The sequence below is a fragment of the Notamacropus eugenii genome, chromosome 3, assembly GCF_028372415.1.
Source record: "Notamacropus eugenii isolate mMacEug1 chromosome 3, mMacEug1.pri_v2, whole genome shotgun sequence".
In the NCBI taxonomy this organism is placed as follows: Eukaryota; Metazoa; Chordata; class Mammalia; order Diprotodontia; family Macropodidae; genus Notamacropus; species Notamacropus eugenii.
Window position 1 is genome coordinate 141,077,204 of NC_092874.1, and position 18,155 is coordinate 141,095,358.

Genomic DNA, 18,155 nt, shown 5'->3' on the forward strand with positions numbered 1-18,155 from the left:
GTTACCATATCAGGAAGGGAGATAACGGTTGTTGCTGGGGCAGGTTGTGTCCTTGGGCTGGGGAGAAACTGCCTGGGATAGTGTTTTGAGGCTAGGGAGAAAAGTGATTTTTAAAAACAAATGTGATTTTAGAATTGGGGTCCAAGCACATGCACTCAAGCACTCCATCAATTATACATATGAGGAAACTGAGGCCAACAGATATTAAGTGATCTGTCCAAGGCCACAAAGGTAATAAATGGCAGATCTGGGTTTTCAACACGTCTTCTTATACCAGACCCAAGGCTCTTCCCTCCATGTTATGCTATCTGCATTGCGCTAGGCAAGATATTTTGAAGGAATGGTATCTACCTCATACCTTTCAATTTATATACTAAATAGGCAAACATCTATTCTGCCTACTTGTAAAGCCAGCTATAATTTATTTAGGTCTATTCTATATGTAGTCATATTTACATAGATTTACTACTGGAGCTCAATGAGCTTCATATTTATTTAGACAACTATTAAATCTGGGCTTTGGATAGGTAAAGGAAAAAGAAAAAATTCATGGAATTTTCGATAATAGGTCATCTCTCACCAATTCACACTTTATCCCATCTCCAACAAGTAAAATCAAATACCAGGAATTTCCCTGAATTGATTTGAAATACAAGAAAATTTAAACCTTAACTAATTGTTTTACAAATTTCACATAATAATACTAACATCCAAGACTAAAAGCAACCTGGATAAAAGTCTGATAGCAATATTGAGTAACTTTTAAAATGTTTTCCTAGTTCAATGTCCAGAATTTTTAAATAATTGATCTTCTATCAGATATCAACAGGAAGGACCACACTGTAATACTTCAACTAGGACCACATGCTCATTGGTGGATAACTAAACACCTACATCACAGCACTAAATAGAAAAGGTTTGAATTAAGACAATAAAACAAAAATTGTTTGTGCATTTGGAAGCTATTGAATATGTGAGGGCACTCTCATCACTCAGAATTAGACCAAAAACAAAAATTAAGAATTTAATATTTTGCCTGTCATTTTCAACTTTTAAGTCATAGATAATAGTAAGACACTAATCCTCAGCTAACGAGCTTTCTGCTTCTTCTTGTTCTTGCACTTAACAGATGACGGTCTTCATGATTCCATCACAAATATTTCAACAGCAAAAATGCAACATTTTTGTAAAAAAAAAAAAAAACATACAAAAACCCCCCAACTCAGTCCCAAATCTTTGACTCCTTTTTTTTTTCTAAATTGACTATTTTCTTTTTATGAAATATGTTTTGCCAAATTGAAGAAATACTAGACAATTAAACATAATCCGATACAAAGGCAGTGGGTTTAGGTTCCCACTCTGCCATTTAACTGACTTTAAGCAAATTACTTAAACTTCTGTGAACCTGAATTTCTTCATCTGCAGAATTAAGAGGTTGGTGGTGATTCCTAGATAATTACAGAAGCTTTATTCAAATGAGCTTACAAATAGTAAGTAAATGGTCATTGTTGCTGGGGGGGGGGGGTATTTTTTTTAGTTTACCAAAATCAGATTTTCTGATGACTTTTGTTTAGAATGAAGGACTTTCAGAAGCTTGAGGTAAGTTGGAAATAGGATTCCTTTAATTAAAATACTACCATAACAGACCAATATGACTAGGATTTGATTAAGACTACATGAATAGTTTGGTGACAGAGACTCTAGATCTGACTTTTCCAGATATTCAGCCTCTGGCATTTTAATGGTTTGACCCAGACAGCAGTATGTTGTCTCGTAAAAGAAAAAGCTTCAGGATGACTTCATGTGCAATTCACACAATGCCCTTTTTTTCTTCATCAAAAGTATCCATTCCAGTATAAAATATGGTATTATAGAGTATTCTCCAGCTTTATGAGAAATTTCTCGTAAGAAAAATTTAGAAATTCAGATTATGAGGCTGATACACAATGTTTCAAAAAACAAAAGAAATCATTTAAGCTAATGCTCTTTGCTGATTACATAAAGTTCTCATTCCCAGGCACTTAAAAAACCATAAAAATAAAATGCATGCAAGTCCAATAATAATAATGCTTCACATTTGTGTAGTAGCTGTAACTTTCCCAAGAACGCCAAAACTTCATATCTCATGTAATTCTAAACAAAACCCCTGTAAGGTAGTCAGTGAGGGTCATGGTAGAATAGTGGCTAGAGGGCTGGCTTCAGAATTAAAAAGACATGAATTCAAGTCTCACCTTGGGACTGTCTGAGTCACAGTGGACAAGTCACTTGACCTCAGTGCCACAGAGAAAACCATTGCAAAAGTTATTAGTCTGTGTTGGTATAGTGGGGTTCCTCACTAGGAATTCCCTCCATCAATGACATCATTGGTCTCAACCAGAACAACAAAAAGGGAGGTGATGGCAGGCATCCATGACTCCTATTTGACATATGAGGAGACTGATGCATGGTAGAAGTAAATTCCTCAGGGTCATACATATATAGTACTGATCCAGCTAGTATTCAGACTCATTACCTAACTCTTTCTTTGCATGGGGCTCTTTTTTCTGAACATTTTGTGGCATGAGATTCTGTTGAAGTCTTTTTCGACTTTTCTAGTGTTGCACTGCCTAAAGGCCAGGTATATCCCTTTCAGGGGATTGTGGGATGTCTGGTCTCAGCAAACGGTTCTAATCCCCACTAACGTTGTGCCCTCAATTGTAGGGGGTAGTCTCCTGCATCCTAGTTCCATTTAGCCAATTATAGCTAGAAAAGCTTTTACATGGAAATGTTGACTTTAGAAGGCATAATCACAAATATAGTAGTTTACTTCTCCAAAATGTGGGAGGCATAATCCTCCTGCCCCAACCCCTTCTCCCTCAAACAACCCCAGCTGCCATAGAGCACAGTCTCAGTTCCAAGTTCAAAATCCTCCTCAGGCTCCAGTCCTAGGCAGTCTGACTTCTTAGAGTTTCTCTGTCAGAGCTGGCTGCTTCATTCTGACTCCAAGAAAGTTGCCATGGCTGGTACTTCCAGGTCCCATGGGGAGTAGGGGAAGGAATGTCCTTCCCTTCCCACTGATTCCATTTGTGGCACCTGTTCTATAGTGAACTGTGATCTTCATCCTGTGGACAACAGATAAAAGTGGCCAAAAAGAGAGTAGCAGGGAAGAGGGAACAGTTCAGTCTCACTAGTTTTAAGTTACCTGGTAGTACATGCAGAGGTCTCCCTCTTAGGCAATCTAAACTTGTTCTAAAAGCCCCTCTATGTCAGATAAAGTAGGCATGTCAAGACGTGCTCTGGTTACATTAGGAAAATATCAATTTTCCCTTTTTCCATCAGGAACTTTGTTCCTTCACCAATCCTGTTAAAGATGTTTAACTAATTTCATGAAGCATTTCACAGCACAAGCACTACTAAGTTTGCTTTTTTACTTAGTGGTAGTCACAAATCATGATTATCACCAGTGGTAATTCACACTGGTCCTAACACCTTTTTGTGTTATTAAGAGCCTTAATTTGATTTTTATTTTCAAGTTTTCTGTGTAAGCAGATGCTGTAGAAAATGCTACTCAATATAATAATGATAGGATTTTAAACCATTGCAATTGCTTAGAACAATGATCCAATCCAACCAGCATTTATTGAGCATCTATTTTGTACAATACAAGAGACTGTGGTGACAGGCTACAAGGACAAAAGGAAAATAGTACCAGCCCTCCAAGAACTTACAATCTATTTACAACATATATTAAATATTGTTGGGGAAGACTAAGAATATGCTCTTGTTGAGTTGCAATCTGCCATCCATGTAAAATTTCCCTCTTCCTATTTCTCAGCTATACTTGTTTCTATTTATATAGCATTAAAAAACATTCTGTTCACTCCCCCAAAGAAGTTGAAAGTCTTTTGACAGTTTCTAACATACATAATTGATGTTATAATCTACAGATTCTTTCTATTTGCATGAATGAACTGGGCTAATTAAAGTAGGTAGGTGTTTTTATACAATTCACTCTGGGAAATGATGCAAATATGAAGTAAATGGCTTAAAAATAACTGTTGGCCTCCTCCAATTTTATTAATTTTCATTTTTACTTCTATTTCTAAAAAATATCTAAGTAACCATGGGTCAAAAGTCTTGGCCAACTTGGGAATAAAAACACCATCTTCAAGAATTGAAAATCTGATCAGGTCTTTTACCTACTGATGCACACAAGTGCAGACCCAATCAACATTAAATGTAAGGACCCTCCCCCCACTTTTTTTTAAAGAGTATAGTGATGGAGTGAGCCTAAAGGGATTGGAAAAAGTTGTACTGAAAATCAATACATGATGCAAATAAATTATTAATACTTTAGGCAGTTCAAAGGCATCCATCACCCCCCAAAACCTATGCTATTCTACCCCCTCTCCACAAATATTTTGTGAAAAAAAAAATTACCCAAAATACAATGCAAAGTGTTTTTAGATCCTTAGATGAAAGATACAGTCTAAAATTATTTTATTACCTGCACACTATAATTTATGATTAGAGAGATATACCAGGCCTTCACTGACAACATTCAGCATATCAGTGTCAACTTTCCAAAATTGACTAAAATTACCACTCTCATTGAATGTCACTTGATTAAAGAGAAAGTGCAGTATAGTTGTTGTTGTTGCTGTTTTTCCTTTGATCTGGAAGAGGACCATGGCATCAGGAAGGAGATGTCATGACTTATAAGTGAACTGAATTGAAGTGAGGCAGGGCTGTGCAAAGTCCCCAGCCTCACTCTCTCCTCCTGAACCATCTGGGTCCAGTGGCCAGATATAGATCAGGACGACTGGAAATGGTCCTGGATACAGTGGGAGGTCTTGGCCTTTTTTCAGCTAAATTCTTTCCCAGTTCTCAGTCTGTCTGAGCCAACATCCCTTCAGTGATTAAGGCTAGGTAAAAAATGAGGAAAAGAATGGCCTCTTTTATCTATTCAAAAAATATAATACAAAATCATTCTGAGAGGGGAAGACCCTCAGGGTTTCTGGACAAAACAAAATTGCTATTTACTCTCTCTGAGCCATCAGACTCCAAACAATGATCAAGTGAGGCTTGGTCTGGGAACTATTGTTGACCAACCAGTGAGAACAGTATAGTAGAGTATAAGCTGGAAACCTATTTGATTTCTGGTTCTGGGTAACAGCTGTGTGACCCTGGGCAAGTCATCTAAGCTTGGTGTTCATCTATAAAATGGAGCTAATCCAGCTACTTCATTTAGCTTTCAGGTATAAAGCACTATGTGAATGGGAGGTGGTATTCGGACGTTAGTTAAATGTTTTTCACTGTCTTGAGAACGCATTTTAATGTCAGATGGAATTTTTTTCCCCCTCTCACAAAGAATTTCATTTTAAAAACAAAAATATTTCCTTCCTAAGGATACTTCCTGTATAAAGAATGGTTCTTTGAAATAGGATATGCACTTTGACAAGCTGAATGCACATGGGGGAATGTGAAGAAGCTGGTCAGGCGAGGCAAAGAATGAGGATGAGAAATCCAGTTATCAAGTGTTTGTTGAAGAGATTAGATTTGTTCCCTCTCACCAAACAGGTTTTTCCTGTTTAGTAAATGCAGCTAGGTTTGCATCCTACCTTCTTAGCCCCTTCTCCCCAATTCATTGACCCCCAAGAACAATGGATTTGGAATAAAGGACCTGGGGTTTTTACTACAGCCTCAGTCACATACTGCCTCTCTGTCCTTGTTCAAGTCACTTAACCTCTCAGAGTATCAGTTTCTTCATCTGTAAAATAAATGGGTTGGACTAGAATAATTAAACTGTCAAACTCTAACTCAATGATCCTATAGTCCCTTTAAGCAGCAAAAATAACAATAACCATGAAGATATGGCAATATTAGCACCACATAAATAGTTTAACATTTAAAAGATATGCTCATCTTTTCCAGAAGATGGCAGGTACTTGCTAAATAGGAGAATGAAATTATCTATCTGAAGCCATCCATTTGAGTATTAGAGATGTATTCCTCTAAAATGGAAAATTCTTCTTACCACCCCCATTTCTCTCATCTCCTGAAAGACTCAGAAACTCTTCTCCAGAAGTAATACATATTGGAAAATGGGGGCTAATAAATTACCCTCTTCAATATGGAGTAAGGCATGTTGCCATATTATTCATGTGCTGCAGAAATTCTATGGTCCCGTGAAGAGGTTGGTAATTTCTTTAGTATTATTCTGCAGAAACACTGATAATCCCTATATTTGCATTTTATTTGTCATACACAAAAAATTCATGACAGGGTGGCCAATTTTTTGGACAAGACCATCTCTAAACTCAGCTAGGCTTGTCATCTGAGAAAATGGACACATAGTTGCTCAATGGGTCCATTCTTGAAAGTCTTCCCAGCTTCCTGAGGACTACTAAAATCTCAAGTGGCATGGCCTTGGAGAACCTGAGGTCACCTTTGTGCCAGAATAAGGTATCATAGGATTGTAGATTTCAAGCTGAAATATAAAACTCATCTAGTCCAACCTGCTCACTGTACAGAAGAATAAACCATGACAAAGAGAGGTAAAGGGACTTATCCAGGGCCACATAGGAAATAAGTGGCAAAGCCCATGTTCAATTGTTGTTCAGTCATATGTGTGACTATGCATGACAAGATACTAAAGTGTTTGCCATTTCCTTCTCTAGAGCATTTTACAAATGAGGAAACTGAAGCAAACAGGGTTAGGTGACTTGCCCATGTCACACAACTAGTAAGTGTCTGAGGCCATATCTGAATTCAGGAAGACTCATCTTTCCTGATTCTAGGTCCAGCACTCTATCCTCTGTGACACGTAGCTGCCCCTGTCCATTTGAGCCCACATCCATTCCCCTGAACTATGCTACCTGTCAGAATATAAATTTAAGGGATAATAAATATTATGTTAACCACTAAAACAATTAAAAATAAGCAAGAACCTCTCACAAAATCAAGAAAGCAAACTGAACAAATAAAAAATGTTTTAAATTTTTAAAATTCTAATCATTAGTAGTCAATAAATGACTTTAGGAGGCTAAAGTTAGAAATTTAATTGCTTTAATACTAACTGGGATAAGATGATTGATTGTCAGGCTATTTAGAGAGCTCAGTTCTATTCCCTTTTGGAGGGTCAGTTCAAAGGGCACAGTTTACTTCTACAATTGGCTGGCCTAATCATATTTTTACAGAATACTAGAATTCTATCAATCCCCGAGGATAAGGGCACCTATGAAGTCAACTACTACAAGTCCGGGACAATGAATGACCTAGGCTTTTAACAAGTTCACTCACTACACTTTATTGCTGCAACTAAAGAGAAACAGAATTCAATTGCTTTCTTTGAAGTCACTTTAATTCCCTAAATTTTGCACCTCTCCAGTTTTCGGTATCTAAACTGAGAGAGAAACTTTCATTTATTTTGACAATTGTCTGTAACAGCACCTGAAGCAACTGTTGGCAATTTTCTACCATTCCCCATCTCTACCTTGTCCCTTTCTCACCTTTCTACTCTCAACCTCTTTCCTCTCCTTTTTTTTTCCTCCTTCTTTTTCTATGTTCCCCTTATCTACTGGGGGTAGGTACATAGGGCATGGCTAGTGACATTCGGGCTAAGCTAAAGAGTCTGCTGATTCCCCAGTTAGATAAAAATTTTATAACATAAACCATAGAACCTTAGACCTGAAAGAAAACTTTGAGATCTTATATACATAAAATACACAGAAATTACTTAGAAAAAAATCTATTAAAATATGGAAAATAGCCAATGTTTAACTCCTTTGCTATGAGCTAAATAAATGCTCGAGGGAGAAGGGGAAAATGCTGCATATGGTGTCTGAGGGGCCAGGTTCAAATCCCAATTCTGATGTTTATCAACCTGCATGACGGAGCCTTAATATGCTTCCTTCAAGTGCTAGCTAAAATTCCACCTTCTACTGGAAACATCCCCAAGCCCCCTTTAATTCTAGCAGGTAGCTAGGTGGTGCAATAGATTAGAAAGCTGTGCCTAAAGTCACAACACCGGAGTTCAAATACGGACTCAGACAACTTAACTGTGTGACCCTAGGCAGGTCATTTAACATCTGTTTCCTCAATTGTTCAATGGAAAAAATAACAGCTCAACTTTTCCAGGGTTGTCCTAAGGATCAAAGGAGATCATATTTGTAAAAGAGGGGCCTGGCATACAGGAGGTATACAAAAATATTGATTACTTTCTCTTCCCTCCATTGATTATTTTCATTTTATCCTGTATATAACCTGATTGTACACAGTTGTTTGCATGTCATCTCCTCCATCAGATGGTGAGTTCCTCGAGAGCAGGGGCTGCCTTACCCTTCTTTGTACACATTATCTTGAATATAGTAGGTGCTTGATGTTAATGGACAGACTGACCTTGGGGGGTCCCTTATTATGTCTTAAGGTCTCATTGTCCTTTACAGAATGATTCTTCCTCCAGATATAACCTGGAGGCTCGCAGGTTGGGAGACACTGGCCTGGTAAGATCTGCGTTCTGGCCTCAGCTTTGCCATGCACTAGCAGAAGGAGAACGAGCCGGAGGTCAGAAGGAGCCCAGCCTCAAACTCTCTCTGACACTTACTGACTGTAACCATGGACAGAGGGTCCTGTAATCTAAGATTTTTTTTCTCCCTCAAACAGAGATAACGTCTGTCTTATTTTTACCTGCATGAGCGGGGAGTTTGGCGAACCCCCTAACCTCTACAGGTCTCCATTTCCATCTGACAACAAAAGAGTTGGATTGATGATCTCTACGATCCCTTTAGTTTTCACAGTATTTGATAACTGTATCACAATATCATTGGTTTTCTCTATAATCCTCATTTTTCCGACAAAGCGTCTGCGGCCTTCACCAGACTGGCCCAGGGGTCCGTGGAACAAGAAAGGTTAAGGACGTCTGAATTCCTGCCCCAGCAGTCAGGCTACGAACCCTGACTCCAGCACTCGGGGGCCTCGGGGCCTGCTCCGCACTGGGGACACGGAGACCAAAGTGAAAGCGCCTCCCCCCAGGCAGCTTCCATTCCCCGAACGCGGACACGGTACCGGCGCGGGCCAGGCCCTCAGGGACGGTCGGGAGAGGCCGGCGGGGAGGGAGGCGGACGGCCACAGCTAAGTCCTGAGCCTCGGGGGGGTACGTCCGCAGCCACGGCAGGCCGCCGCGGCATTCGGGCGAGCGAGGAGACGCACAGCCACGCACAAGAGGCTGGAAAGGGCACCAGGACCGGCGCTGCCTGCCCCGCGGGGCTCTCAGGGGGCTCGCCCAGAAGGGATGTAGGCGACAGGGCTTCCAGGCCCTGGACCGACTGCTCGGCCTGCCCTTTACCTGGGAGAGCTCGCTAGGAACAAAGACACTCGCATAGCACCGCACGACCAAAAGGAACCTGCGTTAATCAAGGCACATTTTGGTCATTTCGAGCCCAGGACGCCGTTCCCTTCGGATGAGGCTAATTAAAATACGGTAAAAGGACAGGCACTTCAATGGAAAACCAACTACAAAGCAGAGAACCCCCCCGGATCGCAGCCTATCTAGGGAACCGCGAATGCGCATGCGCCCCCGATCCGGTGGGTTGGAGAGGGGCAAAGTGGGGGAAGGATCTGAAAAGGCCTAGCGCTCCCAACCCCCAGCCCCGCCCCCTCCAGCTGCTTGCCTTCCCAAATAACCCAAGTCCGCCGCCGGGGCTGCCTGATGATTGGCCTTTGGCCCCTTCCGTTTCCGCCCAGCCCTCTAAATCTCACCAATCACGTCGTGCGTTTGGTTCGGCTGCCGCGGGGGTGGGGACACTGTCGTAGCTCTCGCTCCTCCTCCGCCTTCTCCCCCCTTCTCCCGCTGCTGCCTCTGCTGCCTCCTCCGCTGCTCCGCTCCGCCGTGCGAGTGTCTGCTGGGGCCCGAGCAGCGGGCGGCGGCGGCGGCGGCGGCGGCGGCGGCGGCAGGGGCAGGGACATGGAGCCCGGGGCCGGGGGCTGGAGCGCCGCTCGCGGGCAGGGGGCCGGGCCCCCGGGCGGCCAGCCGCCCCCAGAGCAGGAGCGGAAGCTGGAGCAGGAGAAGCTCTCCGGCTTGGTGAAGAGCGTCCACCGGCGGCTCCGCAAGAAGTACCGCGAAGGTAAACAGCTGGGGGGGGCGGGGTTGTCCGTCGTTACCTTCCCCTTTCACCCCCATCGCTGCTCGCCTCCTCCGCAGCCCCCCAACCTCTGCACCACCTCGCCTCCCTGCCCCCGCTTCCCCCGAGAACTCCGGGAGGGGGGACATTGGCGGTGGGAGAAGGGGGATGACCGAAAGAAAAGAAGCGCCCTCCCCAGCGCTTCCGCCCCCTCCCCAAGTCCTGATCGCTGAGGTCACTATTGGAAACCCCCCCGCTCCCCCGAATCTGGAGGCGGGGGAGGGGCTGTGAATAAAAAGTACTTGAAAAGGTGGAGCAAAGAACGAGATTGAGGAAAAAGACCAGGTGAAAACCGTTATTACCGGGAGGACGAAAGTTGCCCCCGCACCCCTTTCCTGTCACTGCCCTCTTTTCCCGCTTGCCCCCCACCTCACCCCCCGAATTCATTGGGTGTCTGGCTTTTGGGGGGCTGCGAACTCAGCAGGCCTTTTTGCTGCGTGGGTGTGGTATTCTTTAAAAGCGGATTCCCAAATCATCTCCCCCACCTTTCACCTCGGTTCTTCCTGTATTTGTATATGCTTGACTCGGGGAGAGGGAAGGACAGGGAGATGTTAAAATGATTAGTTTTTGAGACGGATGGATCCCCTTATCAGGGCCATTAATGTCAGTCTTCTTCGCTGGTTGTGCCGGAGAGGCCCGTGTCCCACAGTCAGTGGTGGGTAAGTCGCTCCTTACAGTGGTAGCAGCTAGTTGGAGAACCTTATTAACTTTTATTTTTGTTTGAGGGAAATTAACAAAAAGGAATGTCTTAATACGTAGGTAGATGCATTTTAACCAAGGAGATAGATGACTTCGTTCTTAAAATCTAGGTTTTCCTTTTAAGCAGCTATTAGATATTTTCAATCACTGAAAGTGCTATTATTTTTCCTTCCTATGATTAGGAAGCAGTTTTTTTACTATGAGTTTCATCTCTAGCAGAATGACAGTTCCCTTCCCACTTCTATAGTCCTTATTATTTTTAGTTTGCCTACAGTGTAACAGGTTAGGGTGTTTATGGTATAATACTGTGGTATTTGTAAGTATATAAATACTTATATTTAGTTATGTTATCAAAAGTTTGATATATATACATATATGTACATATACATATATATGTGTAAATCTAGTTAAATATGGAACCTTCAAATTAAGTATCCTTGTTCCTTTTTTGTGGCTATAATACTTTATTTCTCCAACCATAAATTCAGTCTTACAAATAAAAGCTGACAAATTTGAAAGTAGTTTCCTTTTTTTAAGAAACCCGACCTAATAAAATAGTCAGTTGTCCCAAAAGATTATCCATAGTGTTTTAATAGGTGGCACTGGGAAGGAGTTTTACTTGCATAGTTAAAAATGTAGAAATTTTGTTTTTAAAAGGGATGTTTTATCTCCAACCCACAATTTATTCAATAAAAGGAGTAGTTACCATAGCAACTGTTGCATCATTCTTGATCTTTAGAGAATGCACTTACATAATGGCATTTGTTGTAGATTTTTACAATGTTTGGAAAGATTAAGAAATGAGTGGATATGCTTTCCTTATGATTGTCTTGATAACTCATGCAAAATATTTAAGAAATTTAAGCAGAGTGCATATTATGGAAGGGAAATAAATGGCAGGCGTATGGTTTAGAATTTTCATTTGTACCAATATTTTACTTTTCCCCTATTTATAAAGGAATAGGTCCTACTAATTTTACAAGCTACTAATTAAACTTGTGTGATGATTTCTTAAAATATTGCTTGCACTTGCTTAATTCCCACATGTTAAAACATGTCTTTAAACCTGAATGTTAACCATGGGAACACTACTTGTTGATAATTAGAGTTCATAGTTGAAAGTTGTATCCGTTTGTATGTACTCAAAAAGACCTGGTTGTGCTTTTATCCAAATTCTAGCAGGCCTAAAAGATTCTAGACTTTCCTGATTATTTCTGTTGGATTCTGGCTTCTGCCATTTATTTAGACTTCTATGTCACTGTTACTTTGTTGCAGTAACATAGAAAACCTTATTAGTTAAACAATTGTCTCTTGTCTGACCAAATTATCCTAGTGAGCATGATGATCTGAAAACTCACAGGTGAAAATGTGAATAACATCTATAGAAGACTGATTGAATTTTGTACATAATTGCACATTTAAAAAATTTTTTTCTATTGTATATTAGAGCCTTATACTAATATGGTAATCCACAACTTATGTATAAGTAGTGTCCCCAAAGTTCATTAGTATATTGGATTATTTTGAATACTAAGCATTTTCCTATAGAAAGTTATAAGTTGATTTTGGTCTCCTAAACTAGCCCACCAAATCCTTGTTGACTAGTAGTGTACCAAAATTCTAGTACTCTTGTAAGCAGTGAGGGTGGCTGAAGAATGTTCTGAATTCCAGTTTAAGTTGCTTCCACTACTGTGTCAGCAGCAGTGAGGACTGCCTTAGGCTGTTTTCCCTGTCTTGAAGCAGAGACTCCGAATAAAAAAGGATTAGGGGACTTGGGGGACCTTGGAGTTAGAGGATTGTGGGGTAAAGATGGCCCAGAGTAGAGGCCTTGATGTGGACTAAGGGAGGGTGAGGAGGATGTAGTAAGAAGACTTAAAGGTCCTAGGGTGATGTGAAGTGGAGCATTTTTTTCATTGTTTCTTTCCTTTTACTTTCCCTTAGGACCAAAGGGAAGGAGTGGCCTTGGGGGTCCCTAGGGTGTTCTTTGCTTCTTTTTCTTTCCCTTCTCCTCCTCCCCCACCCCAATCCTTTTTTACTCCTTTCCTGCCCAATATCACCACATTGTTATAGAGTCAGATTCCAGATAGTGACAGGGATCTGCAGGATCTAGAGAGAAGTAAGAAAGAATATTTCCAGCAGCATTAAAGAAGGTTGTTGAGTTTTTATAAAGGACATTTGTAAGTTGGATATGTGTAAGTTTATGTACTGCCTGTATATTTAGATCGTTTTTATCTTTTATATATAGAACTTTAAAATCCAGACGACCACATGAACCAAAAATCTTTTAAATGTATCACAGAAGTTATAGACATGCTTATAATAAGAAACAGCATGTTTTGCTTTGCAAACAAAGACTTCATTGTTTAATCAGATCAGCCTGATAAGTACACATCAAGCTGAGAACTGAAGTAGAGCCATGTGTTTTTTCAGGTGCCTTTGTATTATTTTTCCCACAATCCTGTTCTTTTAAAGAAGCCGTGAATGATTTCCATTATATTTGACAACTCTTTTTCTAAACTTATTGGGTGTCCATATCAACACTTTGAGACTATATAAATGACAGTAACTATTGGCATTAAAAACACAGTTGCTGTTTTGTATAGTTTAATTTTTTTATATATGTTGTGGTCATTTATATTTTAGTCAGTATTTTAATGGTCATTAATGCTGAATATGATGTATGATTTAGAATGCTAATGATGGGAAATGTTTTTCATATAAGACTATAGGTTAAAACAAGAGTGTTAAAACAGCTAAAACAGAAAAAACTCAGGAGCTATATTGTTACATAAACTAAGTTCAGAAAGGAAACGATGTTAACTGATGGGACGAAGCAAGAACAAACCGCATTTTGGCTTACAGTGCTGAACAGGTAGTAGGTACTTAATGACTACTTCTAGGTGGATTAAATTCTTCATTGCAGATGGCTAAATGAGAGTGAAGTGATGGGTGTGGTGGGAGGAAAAGTGCACTGAATTTGGAATTTGAGGGACTTGTGTTCATATTCTAGATCTTCTACTTTTACCACCTGTGAGATTGGGCAAGTTCCTTCCCCTTTCTAGACCTCAGTTTTCTCATCTGTAAAATAAGGGGGTTTGAGGTTGAACTGGATGATCCCTAAAAGTCCCTTCTAAGTTCAGTTCTATAATCCTGTGAGATAAGCATAGCAGTTTGTAGATGAAGTGAAAAGTAAAAAATGAAGAAATTTCACAGAAAAAGCAAAATATTTGTTTCCCCAGAGATTTGAAATTCCTTAAGGGAATTAAGGTAGCAAATCATCTGTTTTTAATTAAGGGTTTTCTGGATTTCTTTCCCCCAGGGTGTTTAAAAAGCCCAAAAGAGGAATGTAAAGAGTTAATGTAACAAATATAACACTCCCCTAACTTTCTCCCCCCCAACAAAATCTTGAGTAAATTATCGTTGGTTTTGTTTCTTTTAATTTCTGCTACTTTATTTTTTTTTTAAATTTAATCATATCTATTCTAATATAAAGTCAGGAAGTACTACCTTTTGTGATAGCATCTTTGCTAAATCAGCAGTTAGGTGAACACTGTCCATGAAAGGGCTGTTTAGGATAGCTTTGTCCTAGGACATTTTGTTAACTGATAGCCATAAAAATTGGTAAACAATTGTGTATAACAATTCATTTTCTTAATATCTCTTTTAATTAGTAGAATATGTAAATTTATAATTACAAATTGTAAAAATAAAAACCATTTTCAAAACTTAAAAGTTGATTTGTCACTGTTGACTTTCCTACACGTAATGCCTTTTAAGTAGTTACTGTGTTTCTTTGATTTATTTTATAAATGTTATATTTACTCATAATCTCATTGCCAGGACGACCAATATTTCAATTTTTAAGCAATATAGTTAGCCCTCTATCATATACTTCTGTAAGCCTGTATAAAATCTAGCACAGCCTAGCTGTAGGCTGTGAACTAGGAGCTAAAAATGGGTAGACAAGTGGGGACCTAAGATTTGTTAATCAGAAGAGACTATTCTTGGAACAGGTTATCACTTTGAGGATCCACTCAGTTCTACTTTTCAGATGTCCCAGTTGATTAGCAATCTAGGTAAGGTGTAATGTCCATCTTTCTTAAAAACTCAACTTACCTAAACTTAAATCTAGTCTTGAAACTGATTTCTTTGATGTTTCCAGCCTCTTCTACCTTCAATTCTTACATTGTTTATTGAAGTTTACATAAATAAATAGCCTGAAATCTCAGTATTACCCAGTAATTGCCCTTGGGTCTCAATAACACATGATAATGTATAACATTAATAAAACTTCTCTGAGCAAGTGACAGTTTTGCTTTAAGAACTTTGTACTTTTAGAAAAAATTTTAAAATATTTAGGTGTAAGTTATAGAATTAAGTGAGAAACTAATTCAGTATCTGGAGTAAATAGATTGCAGTGAGTGGAGAGACTAGAGTCAAGAAGACCAGCTAGGAAGCTATTATAAGTAACCCACATTGAGAAGTGAGAAAAACCTGCAACAGATTGGTGCTAGTGGTGAGAAGAAAATGGAAAACACACTTGGAAGGGAAGAATGATGCATTGGATATAGAGTAGGAAAGAATCAGAGAGGATTCCAATATTTTTAGTGTAGAAGATTGAATAATGAGGGTAATACCATGAGAAATAGGATAGCTAAGGAACTTTTTTTTTTTTTAGAAGAATGTAGTGGGTTTGTTTTGTTTTTTACCTTGCTGAATTTGAGATGGTGGCAGTGCATCTAAGTGGAAAGGGTGTGTTTGGATAGTTTTTAGATGAAAAGTCAAGTCTCTGGCTGATTTGGGAGGCTCCTCCATAAACTTTAAGATTCTGAGAGTAGATGCCTTCTCAGAGGGCTAAGGACCAACTACCCTTAATAGACAGAGATTCATGAGTTAGTATAAGGAAGCATGAGTCATTGAAAGAATGGTTAAAAGACAACTGAGGGGGAGTGAGGGGGAGGATGGTGATGCTGAGCCTGAATCAGGAAGACTTGAGTTCAGATTTGGCTTCTGATACATAACAGTTATATAACCTTTAGCAAGTCACTTAACCTGTGTTTGCCTCAGTTTGCTCAAATGTTAAATGAAACTAATAATAGCATCTGCCACAAAGGGTTGTTGTGAGAATAAAATGAATTAACAATTTGTAAAGCACTTAGCACAGTGCCCTGGAACACGGTAGGTAAGGCTTGCTGTTATTACTCTTATGCCAGATTGCAAAGAGAAGATTAGGCAACCAAGGATTATGAAAAGACTATTGGATTTGGCAAGAATTCAGCACTGACCTACTTGATAGATTTGTATTCCTTTTAGCACATTATATTTTATCCACAGCCCCTAGATAGGTAGGATTTGGACTATTCATTTTCCAGCAAATAATTTTGAGCCTTTACTATGTGCACCATAGCCTTTACTTCATCTGCCAGATAACTTAGGAGGGGATCTCTCATTTACTTCAAGGATTGGCTCAAGTGCTACACCCTCAGTTCAAGCCATCCTGATCTCCCTAAATTCTCCTTGCCCCTACTCCCATTTGTATTGTTTGTGTACCTGTTCCCCTGCCTGGAATGCAAATTCCTTGAAGGCAGGAACTGTTTTATTTTTGTCAAACCTTGAATAATGCCTGGACCTGTGTTTTCATATGTGGGGTTACCTGGTGTGTCTCCCTTAAGTCTTAGAGTTGCCTGTGCCACTGTTACTTGCCTGCACATGGTCACAGAGCTAAGATATGCCAGAGGCAAGATGGGAACTCACGTTGTCCTGACTACAAGGTTGACCTGTCCACTAATTACATTATACTGCTCCTATGTGCCAGGCATATGGTAATAATTTAATAAATACTTGTTGAATGAATAAATGAACTTTAAAAATGAAATCTTACTGTGAAACAATTGGATCAAGGCCTGTTTCTGCCACCAGCTATTACTATTAAGCCTCAGAAAGTCATTTGACGTCTGAGTTTCAGTGGGTTTCCTAACCCAACCTGTCCTTTGTCATGGGGGTTGCAGGGGTGGGGTGGGAATGTTGTTATCACTTGCTTAAGAAAATATAAGGCAACAATTCTCAGTGTGGTACTAAAAATATTCCCCCTCAAAACTTTTCATAAGAAGACTAAGACATTTTTGCCTGTTAAAATATTCCTCCCTTTTCCAGCTTTGAAAGGCTAGATTTTCTTCATTTACTTCAACTGAAGTAACATATTGTAACATTGAATGCAGAAGCAGATAAGAGAATCCAGCTGTCTATTATGCCAGATATTAAAGAGATTTGCAAATATATGTAAAACAATGCCACTCTCCTCTATTTTTTGTTTTGAAAAAGTTATTTTCATAAAAATAAGTTATTTACATTGCTATGTAATGGGCTTATTTTTAAATTAATAAATGTTTAAAGCATCAGTTTTTATTTCTAGTGTGGTAAAAATGGATAGATAAAACCTACATAAACAGAATCTCTTCGGAGTCCTTAATTTCTAAGTGTAGCAAGGGTGTTCTCAGTAATTTTTAAGAGTGTAAAGAGGTTTTGAGACCATAAAGTTTGGGAGCTGCTATTATAAGGGAATAACCTCAATCTTTGGTGAACAGCTTTCTACACTGCTGTGTTCATGGGTTAATTGGTTTTAATACACTATTTAGGGTAAGAAGTTTAAGTGCTGAAAGTGCTATTGTTTTTCAGCTTTTTCTGTGATACTTTGATCATAATGTGTTTATCTTTTGAAAGTATATTTCCATTTGCTTAAAAACCGTTTTCTAAGGAAAGGAAATAACACATATTGACAAATTTTGCCTTAACTATTCAGTTATAAATCCTACTTTAACTACTTCCCCTTTTAACATATTTTGATAACTTGGAAAAAACCTAATATTTTGTTTTAACAGCATCTTCAATTCTAAGTATCTCCCTCTCTTCTACCCACAGAGGCAAACTTTGAACAAATATAAAAAAAGGAACATTTCAGCCAAACTAATTAACACATTAACCTGGTTCGTGAGAGTATATTCTTTGCTAATTTTAAATGTACTTAAAAGTATTAATCCCATTTCATATCCTTCTAAAGAAGACAGTTTTTCATAGGGGAACAGGATCTATCATATCATTAGTCTAGGGAATTCTCAAGTAAGGAAGCATTCTTTACTAAACTTAAATCAGCATCTTTGGCAATTCTTGGAGAGTTGCCTAGAGCACAAATCACTTAAGTGATTTGCCACAAAGCCAGACTTGCCTGAGGATTTGAATTCAGGTCTTCTGTTTACCAGGTGAGCTATCTATTCACCATGCCATTCAGTCTCTTACAGT

General features: G+C 39.4%; 1 protein-coding gene and 1 long non-coding RNA gene across 2 annotated transcripts in view; one reads left to right on the forward strand and one right to left on the reverse strand.

The window, feature by feature from the left end:
- Positions 1-555: 555 nt before the first annotated feature.
- On the reverse strand, positions 556-9,637 carry LOC140533364 (uncharacterized). Its single transcript, XR_011976894.1, has 2 exons — positions 8,668-9,637; positions 556-3,101 (listed from the first exon to the last, which is right to left on the reverse strand). It is a non-coding gene; the product is annotated as an uncharacterized lncRNA (long non-coding RNA).
- Positions 9,638-9,817: 180 nt separating this feature from the next.
- SAMTOR (S-adenosylmethionine sensor upstream of mTORC1) overlaps positions 9,818-18,155 on the forward strand; it is a 58,366-nt gene continuing 50,028 nt past the window's right edge. The window contains exon 1 of the mRNA XM_072653000.1: positions 9,818-10,103. Coding sequence (XP_072509101.1) covers positions 9,944-10,103 — 160 coding nt within the window. The 5' untranslated portion in view covers positions 9,818-9,943. The remainder of the gene's footprint in view (positions 10,104-18,155) is intronic.